The sequence below is a fragment of the Mesocricetus auratus genome, unplaced genomic scaffold, assembly GCF_017639785.1.
Source record: "Mesocricetus auratus isolate SY011 unplaced genomic scaffold, BCM_Maur_2.0 Super-Scaffold_100010, whole genome shotgun sequence".
NCBI classification, from domain to species: Eukaryota; Metazoa; Chordata; class Mammalia; order Rodentia; family Cricetidae; genus Mesocricetus; species Mesocricetus auratus.
Genome location: NW_024429194.1, coordinates 66,701,978 through 66,717,038, shown reverse-complemented (window position 1 = coordinate 66,717,038; position 15,061 = coordinate 66,701,978). Strand labels below are relative to the sequence as shown.

The following is a 15,061-nucleotide window of genomic DNA, read 5'->3' as shown; positions in this document are numbered from 1 at the left end:
TTTACAAAAACCAAGAGAACCCTGGGATCAACTTTATTGCTGATGGTTACAGCTCTTCCTCTGGGCATCTTGGTCTCTCCAGTGGTCCAAAGCCCCTCTATAGGATAGCACAGTGCTTAGGCTCTGCTGGGCCAGAGGCAAGGAAGACAGCCTGTCTCCAGACCCTACCATGGCCCAGTCCCTCCCACCCCCACCCACCCTATTGCACATCAAATCATGTAAACATGGCTTCAGGCATGGCCTGGAACAGGATTGAGGCAGACTGGTGTGTAAACGGATTTGGGACCAGGATCGAGAGCCAATCCCTCAGCTCCACCTCACGCTGAGGCCAAGGCTACATCTGAAAAGGCAGGAGGAGGAGGGTCCCAAACTCTGGCTCAGATTTTGCAGCAGTGCGGATGGTTCGGTTCCCTCCTCCATCCACCCTCCCAGGTTCCAGGTCCTGAGGTCCAACCACCCTGGCTGGCCTCCCGGCCTAGGCAGTGTCCAGTTTTCCTCTTCCCAACCCCTAGCTGGAGGTCACTGGTGCTGTTTCTTCCTGGAAGACCGGGGGAAACCAGAGACAGGCAGTGGCAGTCTGTCCAGCCCTGGAAAAGAGAAGGCAGGCAGTCAGAAGTGGACACGATTCTAGCTGCTCAGAGGTGAGGCAACCAGGGCATGCAAGGGGTGAAGAAGCCAGGTAACAGACAGACAGGTGGGTCACTCTCGGTTCAGAACGCCCTTCCCCAGCCCATGCGTTGTCGGACTCCCTTACCAAAGGCTCGGATGAGCTCTGCCCTCACAGCTGCAGTGAAGGTCTTCACTAGACAGAGTGTGGTGAGGCCAGCAAAGGCTGCGTTGTAGAGGAACACGATGTAGAAATTGCCCAGCCAGTTGAAGCGTCCAAAGTCGCCCAGCAGGTCGAAGCGAGTCAGCCCTAGTACAAAGTCAGTGATTTGAAGAGGGAATTCCCCAAACCCTCTCCTCAAAGGAGCCAACTTTCTGCTGCTCCCTAGTGGCCACATCTGAATGTCACATCAGCTAGAATGGCAGTGCATATATTACTACTCTCAAGCCCATTCCCAGGCCTGTCCAGGACTATTGAAGGCATCCACAGCTAAGTGAGCCCCTACTCCTCCTGCCTGACTCGTTTCCTCCAGCGGGGCTGCCTCTAGCCTTAGGTAGCTCTAGGGTTTCCCGGGATAGCACGTGCTTCCTAGCTATGAATCTGCAAGTTAGCTATTAAGTTTTCAGTAGGGCACAGTTATGTAGCTAAGAAAACAGTCATCATGCTGTTTTTATCCCGATTCCACTTCTAGATAGCTGGGAGATACAAATGCTCTGGGCTCCGTTTCCTCAAAATTAAAACAGAGAAAACAATGGGGCTATACTAATTACAGCAAGGACTGGAGAGATGGCTCAGTGCTTAAGAGCACATGCTGCTCTTCCAGAGGACCCAGATTCAATTCCTAGCACCTGCATGGCGGATCTGACACTCTCACACAGGCATGAATAAAGACAAAACACCAATGTATATAAAAATAATCTGGGAGCAAGGTTGGTGGTAGCGCATGCTTTTTTTTTTATTTTAATTTTAAATAGCTTGTTTTACATGTCAATCCCAGTTCCCTCTCCCTCCTGTCCTCCCGCACTCCCCTTCCACCCTCCCTCCCACCCTATTGCCAAATCCTTCCACATAGGGGATGTCTAGAGTCTATCATTTTACTCTTGGTAGGGTCAAGGCACTCCCCTAAGAGTCCAGGCTGAGAGAGCATCTCTCTTTGTGCTATAGGCACATGAAGACAGATTGTATACCAGGGATAGACACTGATCCACAGCTCAGAGCCCCATAGGTTGTCCAGGCCTTCTCACTGGCACTCACATTTGGGTAGCGCATGCTTTTAATCCCAGCACTCGGGAGGCAGAGGCAAACGAATCAATGTGAGTTTGAGACCAGCCTGGTCTACAAGAGCTAGATCCAGGACAGCCTCCAAAGCCACAGAAACAAAACAAAACAAAATAACCCAAACAATTCTGGGACTGGAGAGATGGCTCAGTAGTAAAGAGCACTTGGAGTAAGTGCCCAGCAGCCATCAGTGACTCACGACCATCACACCTCCCGCTCAGGGCATTTGACCCCTCTTCTGGCATTCCACAGACACCTTGCATGCAAGAGGTGCACAAACATACATGCCGGCAAAACACTCATACACATAAAATAATAAATCTTTAAAAGTAATAACTGTCGGGTGGTGGTGGTGCATGCCATTAGCCCCAGCACTCAAGAGACAGAGGATCTCTGTGACTTGAGGCCAGCCTTGTCTACAGAGCAAGTTCCAGGACAGCCAGGTTGTTATACAGAGAAACTTTGTCTCAAAAAAACAAGCAAACAAACAAACAATAATAATAATAATAATTTATTATTCCTGGGCTGGAGAGATGGCTCGGGGGTTAAGAGCATTGCTTGCTCTTCCAGTGGTCCTGAGTTTAGTTCCCAGCAACCACATGGTGGGTGGCTCACAACCATCTACAATGAGATCTGGTGCCCTCTTCTGGCCTGCAGGCATACATGTATGCAGAACACTGCATATGTAATAAATAAATCTTTAAAAAAATCCCAGCTAAGCATGGCGTTGTGTCACTTAATCAGCACTTTGGAGACTCAGGCAGCATGATTAGTAAGACCATGGCAATTCTGCTGTTACAGGGTCTCCTTATGTAGCTGAGGCTTGCCTGGAACTCCCTGTGAAGCCCAGACTGGCCTTTAACCTCATTTTTACAGCTATGAAAACGACGTCAATTCCCTTCCCTACTTTCAGTACTTACCAAGGGTCCGAGAGAAGACAGGAAGTGCTGAGCTTAGGACCAGGAGGCAGACACAGTTCCCAATTATCTGGGTGAGAGAAAAGAAAGAAGAAGCAAAAGCAGCAAGAGTTGTCAGCCCTCGGGAGGCAGTGGCAAGCAGATCTCTGTGAGTTTCAGGCCAGCCTGGTCTACAGATCATGTTCCAGGACAGTCAGCTACACAGAGAAATGCTGTTGGTGGTTGTGGGAGTGTTGCCAACACCCAGTACTCACACATACCCCAGATGGCTTCTCCTCTTCCCTCCCAGCTACCTGTGTCATAGCTGTGTCGTGCCATCTGGGCCTCAGGCTTCGGAAGAGTGGAGAACTGTAGAAACCCACAACTGAGGACACCATCAGGTAACTGTCACCACAGGTTAGGGAAGAACTGGCCAGCCTCTAAGAAGCAACGACTGCCTGTCTCAGAAAAAGGACTCCTGAGATCTTTCCAAGATTAAGTTTTTCTGTGTGGCATATGTACATGTGTCTGCAGGTCACAGGTCAAGGTTAGGTGTCTTCTATTAATTTACTCTTATAGGGTGTGTGTGTGTGTGTGTGTGTGTGTTCGTGCTACAGAGAGTTTGAGGGGTCAGTCTACGAACTCATGCCACTGCGAGTTCACAGGGATAGAACTCAGGCTGTCAGGTTTGCATAGTAGGCACTTTGATCTACTAAGCCATCTCTTAAAAAATTTTTCATTTGTGTGTACGTGTGTGGTGGTATGATCATATGAATATGGACGTCTGAAGAGGGTGTCAGATCCTCTGGAGCTGGAGTTACAGATGGTTATAAGCCACCTGAACTGGGTGCTGGGAACTGAATTCGGGTGCTCTTACAAGAGCACCAACACCCCTCACTGGACCATCTTGCCAGCCAACTACCTTACTATTTTCTGAGACAGGCTATTTCAAGCCTGGAATTTACCAGTTTGGCTAGACTGGCTCTTGAACAAACCACCTGGGTCTTCCTCTCCCTGCCTCTCAGCACTGGACGATGGGCAGACGCACTTACCCAACTGAGCTATCTCCTGGGTCCTTAAGATCAAGTATTTCCTTGTCTGAACCCAAGTTAGATGAAGATTTGCCCCTCCCTACTACCCCTCCCCATTATTCCCAAGGAGTCTATTGGAGTCCTGGGAGGCAGTTTGATGAGAAGAAGCCACAGAATTTCCAGAAGGATACAAGATCAACACGACCTGGATGATGGCACCAAAGGATCCCAGTTTGGAGAAGGAGACCTGACCCAGGGAGGCATCCTGTAGGGGTGGGGTGGCATGATTGAGGAACATTCCCACCTTGAGTACCCTCAGCCCCACCCAGCCTTCCCTCTATCCTCAGCTTCTGTCTCTCTCCAGCCCCCATGCCCAGACAGGATTTAATGCTTTCTGTCCTGAAACTTGTGGCAATCCACCCTGCTCCAGTCTCCTAAGTGCTAGGATTAACAGGCATGAGACACTACACATACATACATACATACATACATACATGCATACATACATACATATATCTTACCCAGCCTTTCTTAATTAAGCCCTCTCCAAAAGAAGTAGTGGGAAGAGAGCCCTGTACCTGAATGCTCCTTGGCATGGCAGCCTCATCGATGAGCAGCTCCAGGATGTGGATGGCCACAATAAGCACGGACAGGCCCTGTGTGCAGTAAGGTCACCAACTCCCATCAACCCTGCTCCAGCCCACAGCTGTGCTCTGAGCTCACTATGAAGAGTACTCCCTTTAGTTCTACGAGGAGCTCAGCCTCCAAGCAGTTTTAGGGACCTCCTTGAGCAGCTGCTAGCAACACAGCACTTTGAAGATACTACTGGATAAACTGCTTCCAACGGACGACGGCAAAAGCCTAACTACAAAGGGTACACCTATGGGGTTAGGAGTGTAGCCCTGCAGAGTACTTTACCAGTACATGCAAAAACCTGGTCAATCCCCAGCAATGCGAGCGCACATGCATGTGCACACACTCGCACACAGAGGAACTAACCTAGACAAAGGTACCGTTTCCTCTAAAAGTATTCCTGAAGTCCTAATCCAGTACAGGAGAGACACTAGATTCCACCTTTATTCTCCTTCTAAGGCAAATCTCTGCACTTTCTCAATGACTTTGTCTGGTCTGGGGCAAGTCAGTTGTGTTTCTTCATCCACAAAATAGGAACTAATGTTCTTTTTTTTTTTTTTTTTTTGGAGGCTTTCCTGGAACTCGCTTTGTAGACCAGGATGGCCTCGAACTCACAGAGATCTGCCTGCCTCTGCCTCCTGAGTGCTGGGATTAAAGGCATGCGCCACCAACGCCAGGCTGGAACTAATGTTCTTACCACATGATGGGACACAAAGCAGACCCTCTGAGAGGCAACTACTACTATGATGACAACCATGTCAACGTACATCTTTGTCTTCCCTGAGGAACTAAGGTACCAAGGACCCACTTGCTCCCCACCCCACCAGGGCTGGTAAACCCACCGTCAGCAGCAGCAAGCACAGCATGGCCAGAGGGTAGCCCAGGTTCCGCTGCCAGGCTGAAGCCTTCCGTCGCTTTTCTGTGCAGGGACGGGAGAGTGTCAGCAGGTACTTGGAACCAGGAACTATTCTCCCCGGGGAAAGTGCCAGTGCACATACAGACCTAAGAGGACCCTCTGTGTCTGCAGAGCCAGGACCTGTCTGTGCAGCAGCTCCATGTCCAAAGGCAGCCAGCAGGAGGTGGGGTCTGAGGGCAGACAAGACACTTCCCTTCAGTGCTTGCCAAGGCCCATGCACCACCCAAGCAAGGGAGTATTTAACTCACTGCAGATTCTTCGAGTCAGAGCTGCCTCCTCAAAGGCTGAACAGTTCAGCTGTTCTTCCAGGTCTTCTAGCAGCTGAGGGCAGGGGACAGGAAGGGGCTGGCAGAGGCTCTCTGACCCCGACAGCCCTCTACAGTCCCAGTCTTGGCTCTAACTCTCATTCACCACCCCATGCCCAGCAGCTTTGTCCTATCCTAATTCCTCACACTCTGACCAGCTCCAGATGATGAGGCAAAGGACACAGAAGCCAACTGAGGGTATGGCCTTCTGGAGGTTGTGTACAACACAACTGTAGGTTCATTTCATGGTTTGGCCTCACGCAGAAAATTCACCCTGTACAAAAAGCAAGGAGTACTACATACCCGGGGCTTGACCAGCAGCTTCCCAGTGACTGAGAACATGCGGGCCAGACCTAGTGGAGTGCACACTGTAGGGACAAGAGCTTGTCAGTCTCCTCTCAGATCCTTCACTCTCCCCCAGCCCTTCCCCAACCCTTCTCCTTCCACTCTGATTGCTGGAGCCCAAGGTACTCTCTTTCCCTCCCAGACTCTGTACTCACCCAGGAGCAGGAGAACTCCGAGGAAGGAGATACAGGAATAGAGGTAGGGGAGGTAGTACTCCCAGAAGTCTAAAGACAAGAAAAGCCTTGTCAGCTTGTCTTCCTCCTGAACAGGAGGAGGTGATAGGCTCAGGGTGACAGGAACACAATACACCTTCAGGCTCTAGGCAAGTAAAACACACGAGAACGCTGGCCCAGGTTAGAAGTTGAGTGCTAGGCAAACTAGTGATCCTGATTTATACAGAAGGCAGGTGTATTTATACAGGGTTATGTATAGTCAGATCCTCTCCCTTGTCAAGCAAGGGAGATGTTAAAATGAAACTTCTCGATTTTAAAATGGGAGGTTGGGTATGGTGGCACAGGCCTGTAATCCCAGCAGAACCAGGAGGTCAAGACAAAAAGATTTCAAGACCAGTCTGGACTTTACAGTAAATAATTGGTTATCTATAATTTATTTATTTTTAAACAAAGGCTCTCTGTAGCCCTGGCTAGCCTGGAACTCAGAGATCTACCTGTCTCAGCCTCTTGAATGCTGGAATTAAAATTCTGTGCCACCACCACCCAGATAATTATCTATTTTTTAAATCACTGACTGAACCCAGAGGAATATTTCTGAATGTTAGATATGTTCAAAGTCTGTCAGTTTGGAACCTCGGCCTACAGAAATAGTGCCAGTCTTTTCCTCTTTGAGAGGACTACAAATACACATCGTCAATTCAAAAACCAGTATTATTTTTTCTTTTCAAGACAGAATCTTAGCTGGGTGGTGGTAGTGCACAGCTTTTTTTTTTTTTTTTTTTTTTTGGTTTTTCGAGACAGGGTTTCTCTGTGGCTTTGGAGGCTGTCCTGGAACTAGCTATTGTAGACCAGGCTGGCCTCGAACTCACAGAGATCCGCCTGCCTCTGCCTCCCAAGTGCTGGGATTAAAGACATGCGCCACCAATGCCCGGCTGGTAGTGCACAACTTTAATCCCAGCACTTGGGAGGCAGAGGCAAGAGGATCTCTGTGAGTTCAAGGACAGCCAAGGTTCCTTTGTGTAGCAAAGAAACACGATTTTGAAAAAAACAAAACAAAAACAGAGTGAGCATCTTCCTCTACAGCCCAAGATAGCCTCATACTCACTGTATGAACTCATGGCAATTATCCTGACTTAGTCCCACGAGTGCTCAAATTACAAGCTCTAAAGAAAAGGTAGGAGCACAGGGCTGCAGAGGATGCAGGTTTGGTTCCCAGCACCCACACCGCAGCTCACAGCCTCCTGTAACTGCAGTTCCAGAGGATCTGACGCCCTCCTCTGGTCTCTTCGGCACTGCACACACGCGGTGCTCAGACATGCATACAGGGAAAACACCCAACACGTAATCTTTTTAACAAAGAGGAAAAAGCTGGAGCTGTTATGGCTTGGATGTAAAATAGTCTTTTAGACTGTGCGTGTTGAAGGCCTGGTCCCTGTTATAGTGAGCAGAGGCGAGCCCTTCGGAAGTGTCTGGAGCAGAGTTCTGGCCTCCATGGGTTCATAAGCTTTGCTACACCAGCACCTGCTCCTCGCCATGAGGCTCTACTTCACCACAGCCCAGAAACCAGACCTAACGACCACAGATTGAAACTCTGTACCTATGAGCCAAAACTGTTTAACTCACCATAGAGCGACTCCCTGCTGGCCTTATCATTGTCTACAATGGCTGAAGCCACCCACACCATGCCCAGCACAAGCAGGGTGAGGAGTATCAGCATCACCACTGTCTCATAGACACGGCCCAGGACACCCTACACGAGGGAGAGACGGGGAAGCAGAGGAAGGCGTCAACATTACTCTCCAGCAGTGTGGGGAAGGAAGGAGTCATTAGAGTTATGCCTGGGTTTAGGGGACCAAGGAGGTCTGGGTTCAGAAGACAGGAGAGGTGTTTCTCTCTTACAATTCTGAATCACTCTGTCCTCCTACTCCCTGCTCTGGATTTATTCCATATCCTGGGGATTCACTTGTAAACCCCATCCTCCAACCATGCAGTCTCCTCGTCTGTTCTGAGGAGATGACCCATGATATCTGTCTCTCTGACTTCTGCTTCAGCCTGCCTAACACAGGATCAGCAGGGAAGGTGAAGGCATTGGAACAAGTCTGGCATTTCCTATGCTTTCTCTCACCTTTGGCATAATGGGTTCCAGCAGCAGCTACTGCTAAATAAACACATATTCTCAATTTTAACCACCAATGGTTCTAGAAATGCCCTGTAAGCTTGGGGTGGCAGCAAATTCTCATGTTCCTACAGCCTCAGACTGTTTGTTCCATCCATTAACTCTGACTGAAGTCTGTAAATTATGTCCTATGTCAATTCCCTAGAGTAGAGTTCTGCTTCTGACCTGACTTGACTAATGTTTCCTGCACTTACCTTTCTGGAGCCAGCAAAGCCCTCAGACTCTGTGAAGAAATATGCAAAGGGCATAAGGAAGATGAGGGACAGGTTGGAGAAGAGAAAAACGAGGTTCCAAAGACCTAGAGCCAAAAACAAAAAGCAGAGTTGGTCACTAAGGGGCCACTGGATGTGGGTAACATGACTGATTAGCCCAAGACTGTCTGAATCTGCATAATTACCTGCCTTATTTCCTACCCCACCCAAGCTCCAGTCCAGAGCCACATACCATGGATGAGGGAGCCGTTGAGCCACTGGATATAGTAGTTCCGTGGCAATGAGAGCAACACCTCGTTGCTGATGATGGAGAAGGGCAAGAGTAAGACAGCACCCAGGGCGACCGCCAGGGTAAAGGTGCACAGCTCCAGCCTAAGGGAAGAGGATGGACGGGTCAGCCCAGCACTCACGTGCTGCTGCCCTAGAAGCCCTGTTTCTTCCCAAGGGCACCTATGGCTTCTAGGGCCAACTGTAGCAATGGGAAGGAGCTGTCCAGCTGGGCTCTCTGTCATCTAACCCTAGTCCTTACCTACGGGTAGCCTTGGCACCTGGGATGGATGCCATCTCAGGCATTCATGGGCACCTGGTCAGCAGCCATGTCACTTGTTTAGGCTATCCCAGGAATGTGATCTTCCCATACATGACTATAGGGCATGCCAGGAATACTAACAAAGCAAGGGCCGTGGCTCCTCCTCTTTGCTTAGGGATATGGATTTCTGAGCTCGCCTCTTTCTCTATGGATAAGAGCTCAGTCGCTCCATATGGCTATGCCCTTTAAGAAGGCATTAGTGCAGAGGATAAACACAAGCTAAAACCCAACTTCATAAGCAAGGCCTGTGCCACGGACTGCACCAGCTGGAAACAAATCCACAAAAGGATAGTGCTGCCTTCTAGTTGTCAATCCAGAGGGGGCATCTCCATATTTCCTCTGTGTGCTGTCCACGGGACTGATTGCTCTTCCAGGGGACCTGGGTTTAATTCCCAGAATCCACATGACAGCTCAGAGCTGTCTGTGACTGGTTCCAGGGGACTCGATGCCCATGGCAAAATACCAATTAAACATAAAGTAAAAATAAATGAGGTTTTAAAAAAAACTGTCCATAATAAGGGCATTCCTCTAAGAACCAAGCATTTTTTGCCCTCAGAGTGAAGAGTGAGTGAGTGAGTGAGTGAGTGTGCGTGTGTGTGTGTGTGTGTGTGTGTGTGTGTGTGTGTGCTGGGGGGGGTGTTCGAGATAGGGTTTCTCTGATTCCTCAGGGGTTTTTAATCATCACCAAACCCTGTCCTTTTTCCATTCGCTCGTCTCCCCTGTCCCTTCCCCACCCACACTGACTGTTGGGAGGTGAAGCCAAGCTGAAGCCATTTCCTGGTGACTCAGGCCCCAGCCCCTATCCTGATCACAAAGTTCCTGGCCCAACCAGGGAGACAGGAACAGCAGCTTTTCTGAGCATCCCCAGCATGAGGCGAAGCCAGAAATAGGGTGCAAGGAGGAACTCTTTCTCTCTTGGATGGATGACAGACAGCTCCTGCTCCTGCTACCCTAGAGGACTTTCTAGATCTCAGCTACTAAAAGTCACTGGATTCGGTGTTGAGGGTAATGACACTCACGCAATCTTGTTAACTGTGGCATCTTCATCATCCACTGCAAGAGACAGACAGGAAGGGGACATCAGTGGGTAGCTCTGGGAGCCAGAAATATTATAATGTGTCCTCTATCCCCACCACTGAAGACACAACCTGTTCTCCAACCACAGTGGCAGTTAATGACCAGTGGCCCTAGGTACACAGAATACAAGTCCAAATTCCCCTGCTCTTCTCCCTCCTCCCATCACTATTCTCACAAGCTCCTCCTTACAGAGGTTCAGACTGTACTGAGGTTGTTCACATCAGTGGCTAGGGGAAGGGAAAAGAAATACATGGGGGGCAGTGCACAGAGAAAAGTCCCCGAGGGGACACACTAACGTAGATAGCTGTGTTTCTCTATCCCACCAATGATTCCCCAATGGGACCCAAAGCCACACTCCAAGAAAACTTAGTCTTTCTACAAACCTTAGGAGGTGCCGGATCCTAGTGGGAAAACACTAGGAAAGGAGATGGCACAAAACATGACCACGACACTCACCCTGCACTTCCAAATTCAGGTTCACAAATGACTCTCACTTGGTCCCTCCAGTGACAAAGTACCAGGTAGACTTATTATGCCCATTTTGTAGGGTGAAACTGAGGATTAGAAAAGCCACATGGGCCGGGCGTTGGTGGCGCACGCCTTTAATCCCAGCACTTGGGAGACAGAGGCAGGAGGATCTCTGAGTTCGAGGCCAGCCTGGTCTACAAAGTGAGTTCCAGGACAGCCTCCAAAGCCACAGAGAAACCCTGTCTCAAAAAACCAAAACCAAAAACAAAAAAAACAACAAAAAAAAACAAAACAAAAAGAAAAGCTACATGGATGTGGGTGGTGGCAGTGCACATCTTTAATCCCAGCACTTGAGAGGCAGAGGCAGGCGAATCTCTGTGAGTTCGAGACCAGCCTGGTCTACAGAGTGAGTTCCAGGACAGCCAGAGCTACAGAGAAACTCTGTCTCAAATATTTAAAAACAAATAAACAAAAAACAAGACAAAAGGAAGAAAAGCTACATGGACAGAGATGTGGTAGCTCACAATACACCATAAAGCCCAGTATTTAGGAGGTAGAGCCAGGAGTTCAAAGTCACCCTTAGCTACACAAAGAGTTTGAGGCCAGTAAGGACTACATGAGATATTATCTACAAAACAAAAATAAAACCAAGAAAGGGATACCTGATTTTGAAAAAGCCACAATAAAACATTATTTTGTACTCTAACTTAAAATATATACAAATAAAGCAATGAAGTATCAAGAAAGAAATGAAAGCTATTTCATCTAGACCTCCCATCTGCCACCTGAGCTATGCCTGTGGAAGGACAGGGGCTGAGCAGCAAAGGTTCAGAACAGCCAGCACAGCTACCTTTCCTTTCCCCACAGGCCACGTCACCCACTCCTCTGAGGCTGGTTCCATGGCAACTGGCACTCTGGCTGAAGGAGGGATGTCCACAGTACCTGTGGTGAACTCAGTGGGCTTCTTGAAGCGGGTCAGGAAGATGTGGCAGAGGATGTACAGTGTTGCAAACAGAAGTATTGATATCTAAGGTTAAAAAACAACCTGGAATGAGAAATTCTATAGCTCCTAGCACATTCTATAGCCTCAAGGGCCTCAATATAAAGCTCCATATGTTGGGTGATGGTGGTGCATGTCTTTAGTCCCAACACTCGGGAGGCAGAGGCAGGCAGACCTCTGTGAGTTCGAAGCCATCCTGGCCTACAGCGCTATTCTAGGGCAGCTGGGCTACACACAGAGATACCCTGTCTCGGAAAACAAAAAAACAAATAAAACAAAAAGCTCCATAAACCCTGAGATTCTACATTTCTCACTGATGCGTTGGGGGCTCTAAGCAGGACCAAACAGAGGTTGTCCCAGGTCCCTGGGGAAACAGCACCAACCCAGTCCTGGTACTTTGCTGGAGCCACAAGCTTCAACCATATCTTTAGAGGTGAACAGAGAAACTCCTAGAACTACACATGCACACACATACCCCATACCCTAAATCAGGCCACAGAATGAGAGAGATTGACTACACTTTGAGAATATTCTGGGAGAGTAACAAGCTTGAGGAAAAGATGTTTGCATTGTCCTGTTATGTCCTCTCACCCAACTCCATCTGCTGCCATGAGAAAGTACACTCATGAGCTACTATGTCAAAATCACGTCTATGAGCCAAATCAGAAATCAGAACTTCTACTTCATTTATCAAGGGCCTGAAACACCAGGTCTGCTCAATGGCCAACTGCAGCCCATTTAATTATCATTTAGCCTAAGAGGAGGCTTTAGTCAGGTCCTACATTTCCAGAGCTGGTTATCCAGCTGGGCAGTGGTGGCACACGCACTCAAGAGGCAGAGGCAGGAGGATCTCTGTGAGTTCCAGGCCAGCCTAGTCTACAAGAGCTAGTTCCAGGACAGGCTCCAAAGCCACAGACAGAGAAACCTTGTCTTGAAAAAACAAAAACAAAAACAAAAACAAAAACAAAAAAGTAGTCAATCCTCAGGCCCTGCCACAAGTGACTTCCAACTTCAGGACAGGGTCTCTTAGGACCTACCCATGGTCTTGAGTGGTTAGACCTCCAATTGACAGAACTTGGACAGATTAATTAGGACTCAGAGAATACACAAAATAGATGTCACTGCAGTTGAGGTAGGCAAAGACAAAAGCAGTCAGTCTCTTGTGTCTTCTAGTCTCCGAGGAACTGATTTCCATATAGGAAATCTGTACAGTGACAAGGAGAGAAGACACCAAGATGATGTCCTGAGTCTAGAAGAGAGCTGTATCTTCTGACTTAGGGAATTCCCACACAAGGAGCCACTCAGATCGTAGCTGCGTTTTTACAGCCAAGTGTTCTGCCTCTTTTGGCCCTGAACTTGCGTAATATCTAAGAAGGCAGAAGAGCTCAAAAGGTCAGGGCTGGAGTTCCACACACCTCCAGGACAGGCTAGGGTGCTCGTGCATGCTCTCTCTCTCTCTCTCTCTCTCTCTCTCTCTCTCTCTCTCTCTCTCTCTCTCTCTCTCTCTCTGAGACAGAGTTTTTCTATTACTCTGGCTGTCCTGGAACTCACAACTCACTCTGTAGACCAAGCTGGCCTCCAACTCAGATATCTGCCTGCCTTTGCCTACTGAGTACTAGGATAGGCATAAGCCACACCAGCACCCAGCCTAATTTGTTCTCTAACATAGAAAGTACCAGAAACCTTCAGCTGCCCTTGGCCTTAGGCTGATGTCCTAAGCTAACGTCTTAGAAGGTAGAAACATAAGCAGTTTTCTGAGGCTCATCTCTCCAGGTTGTCAGCCCTTATACAGTGACTCAAGGTCTAGCTGTGCCTCTGTGGTATGCTCCACTGAGTACCTCTCTACCAAGGAACACACAAGGATGTCACTTGATTCTTACACTGGGGCCATACACTTGTACTTTCCTGCCCTCATGATAAAGTCAGACCTAGGTATATCCTGCTTCCCTTTCTTCAATCCAAGCATACCTAGGGTTAGCGTAAAGCTCCGCCTGAGAAAAATGAAGGATGACTTCATCCGTGTCCTCCCCTCAATTTATTAAGACTTCTTTTCCATTCCTCCAAAGCCTTCCCTTTTCATTTAGTATGTGCAGAGCTCCGAGGGAGAAACAGCACAGAGAGATAGTAACTCAAAGCAGGCCCAAGGAAAATATGCTTCCCTAAGGAAGTTCCACTGGAGTGCTCCTATCCTAGAACAGTACACTACTGTGTGCAAAGTTCAGAAGGAGTAAGGAATACCAGCTGTGCTCAGGACTAAAGCGGAACCCCCTCCCATCATAGAAGAATTCTCCGAATGCTAGAAAGGTGGAAACCCAGCCTTCCAGAGTGTCAAACAAATTATCAGGAAGTGTTGTGGGGTGTGCGTCACTGTGTTGGCTTGTGTTTGGCATGCTGCATGCCAGAGGCCCAGGGTTCAATCACAACACGAATGAAAACAACCAACCATCCTTGAAAAGGAGAGAAAAATAGACGCGGAAACTTCGGCGTCTCCATCTCCGTATCTTACTACCCACCTCGGTCAGGACTACTCCTTCCTTAGTGAGAGGACACTACATCCCCTACACTTCTGCCTCGCGCCACCACTGCACGTCCCTGGTTAACTGCTCCAAGTGGCCAGGTCTCCCTTCGTTCCAACATCAGCTACCGTTGCCCTCCCCGTCTGCTTTTACGGGGAGCAAGCACATCCACTTGTCCCGAGGCAGATCCATCCTCCTTCTCCCGGAGGATCAAACTCGCAGCACCAGAGGACCCACCACCAGGAACGCCCACCGGGGTGGAGTAGAAGGGGGCGGGGGGAGGGGCGAGCAGCGGAGGAACGGAAACCCCACGGCTTTGTTTACGGCTCAGGGACCCAGCTTACCCCACTCCAGAGTTCGCCATCGCTGCCCCGGCTGTCTCAGGGACCGAGGTGCCGGCAGCCCAGGCGGCAGGACTTCCTGTCCCCACCGCTGCCCGCGCCCCTCCCACCTCGGCCCGGCCCCTTCCCGCCCAGGTCCCGCACTCACGATGCACTCGCGGACCCTGTCGTGGAACAGCTGCTCTCGCACGGATAGCAATTCGTAATCAGCTGCTTCCATACTCTGCTCAGCATGACTGGGGCGGGGGTGCCTCCGGGCCCGGGGAGGACGAGCGGGGATGAGGCCGCCGCCGCCCGCCAAGCACCCGGACCCAGCCTAGGAGCCACCGGCTCCTCGCTGCCCGTGACGGAAACTCAAGGTAATCTGGGGCTCAGATTCAGCCGTCGGATGCCCCGCCTTTAAAGGGGCAGGCCCCAGCCCGCCTGGTCTTAAAGGGCTCGGGTCCCCCTCTGCGCCTTCCCCTTTAAGGTGGGGTCGCTCCCCGTCACGTTTCAACG

The 15,061-nt window shown here is 49.5% G+C and overlaps 1 protein-coding gene across 2 annotated transcripts; it reads right to left on the bottom strand.

Annotated features, from left to right (window-relative positions):
• Lmbr1l (limb development membrane protein 1 like) lies at positions 1–15,061 on the bottom strand. 2 transcript variants are annotated; one of them, XM_005067207.4, is made up of 17 exons: positions 14,712–15,061; positions 11,649–11,733; positions 10,181–10,214; positions 8,805–8,944; positions 8,555–8,658; positions 7,808–7,934; positions 6,167–6,235; positions 5,970–6,034; positions 5,610–5,682; positions 5,448–5,531; positions 5,288–5,364; positions 4,391–4,468; positions 4,004–4,077; positions 3,096–3,186; positions 2,806–2,872; positions 755–916; positions 1–587 (listed from the first exon to the last, which is right to left on the bottom strand). In XM_005067207.4, the coding sequence occupies exons 1-17, from the start codon at positions 14,781–14,783 to the stop codon at positions 520–522; spliced, it is 1,470 nt and encodes a 489-aa protein (XP_005067264.1). In that variant the 5' UTR covers positions 14,784–15,061; the 3' UTR covers positions 1–519. The 2 variants fall into 2 exon arrangements, with proteins under 2 accessions (XP_005067264.1, XP_040609796.1); XM_040753862.1 differs by lacking the exons at positions 11,649–11,733; positions 14,712–15,061 and adding an exon at positions 11,557–11,578.

What these genes read in the sequence shown, in the direction of transcription:
- Lmbr1l (XM_005067207.4), bottom strand. Translation starts at nt 14,783, where the DNA reads ATGGAAGCAGCTGATTACGAATTGCTATCCGTGCGAGAGCAGCTGTTC. An exon ending in AGCTGCTGGTCAAGCCCCGG is followed by an intron (nt 5,683 to 5,969) that starts GTATGTAGTACT and finishes CCCTGCCCTCAG; the next exon opens with CTGCTAGAAGACCTGGAAGA. An exon ending in AGAGCTCATCCGAGCCTTTG is followed by an intron (nt 588 to 754) that starts GTAAGGGAGTCC and finishes TCTCTTTTCCAG; the next exon opens with GGCTGGACAGACTGCCACTG.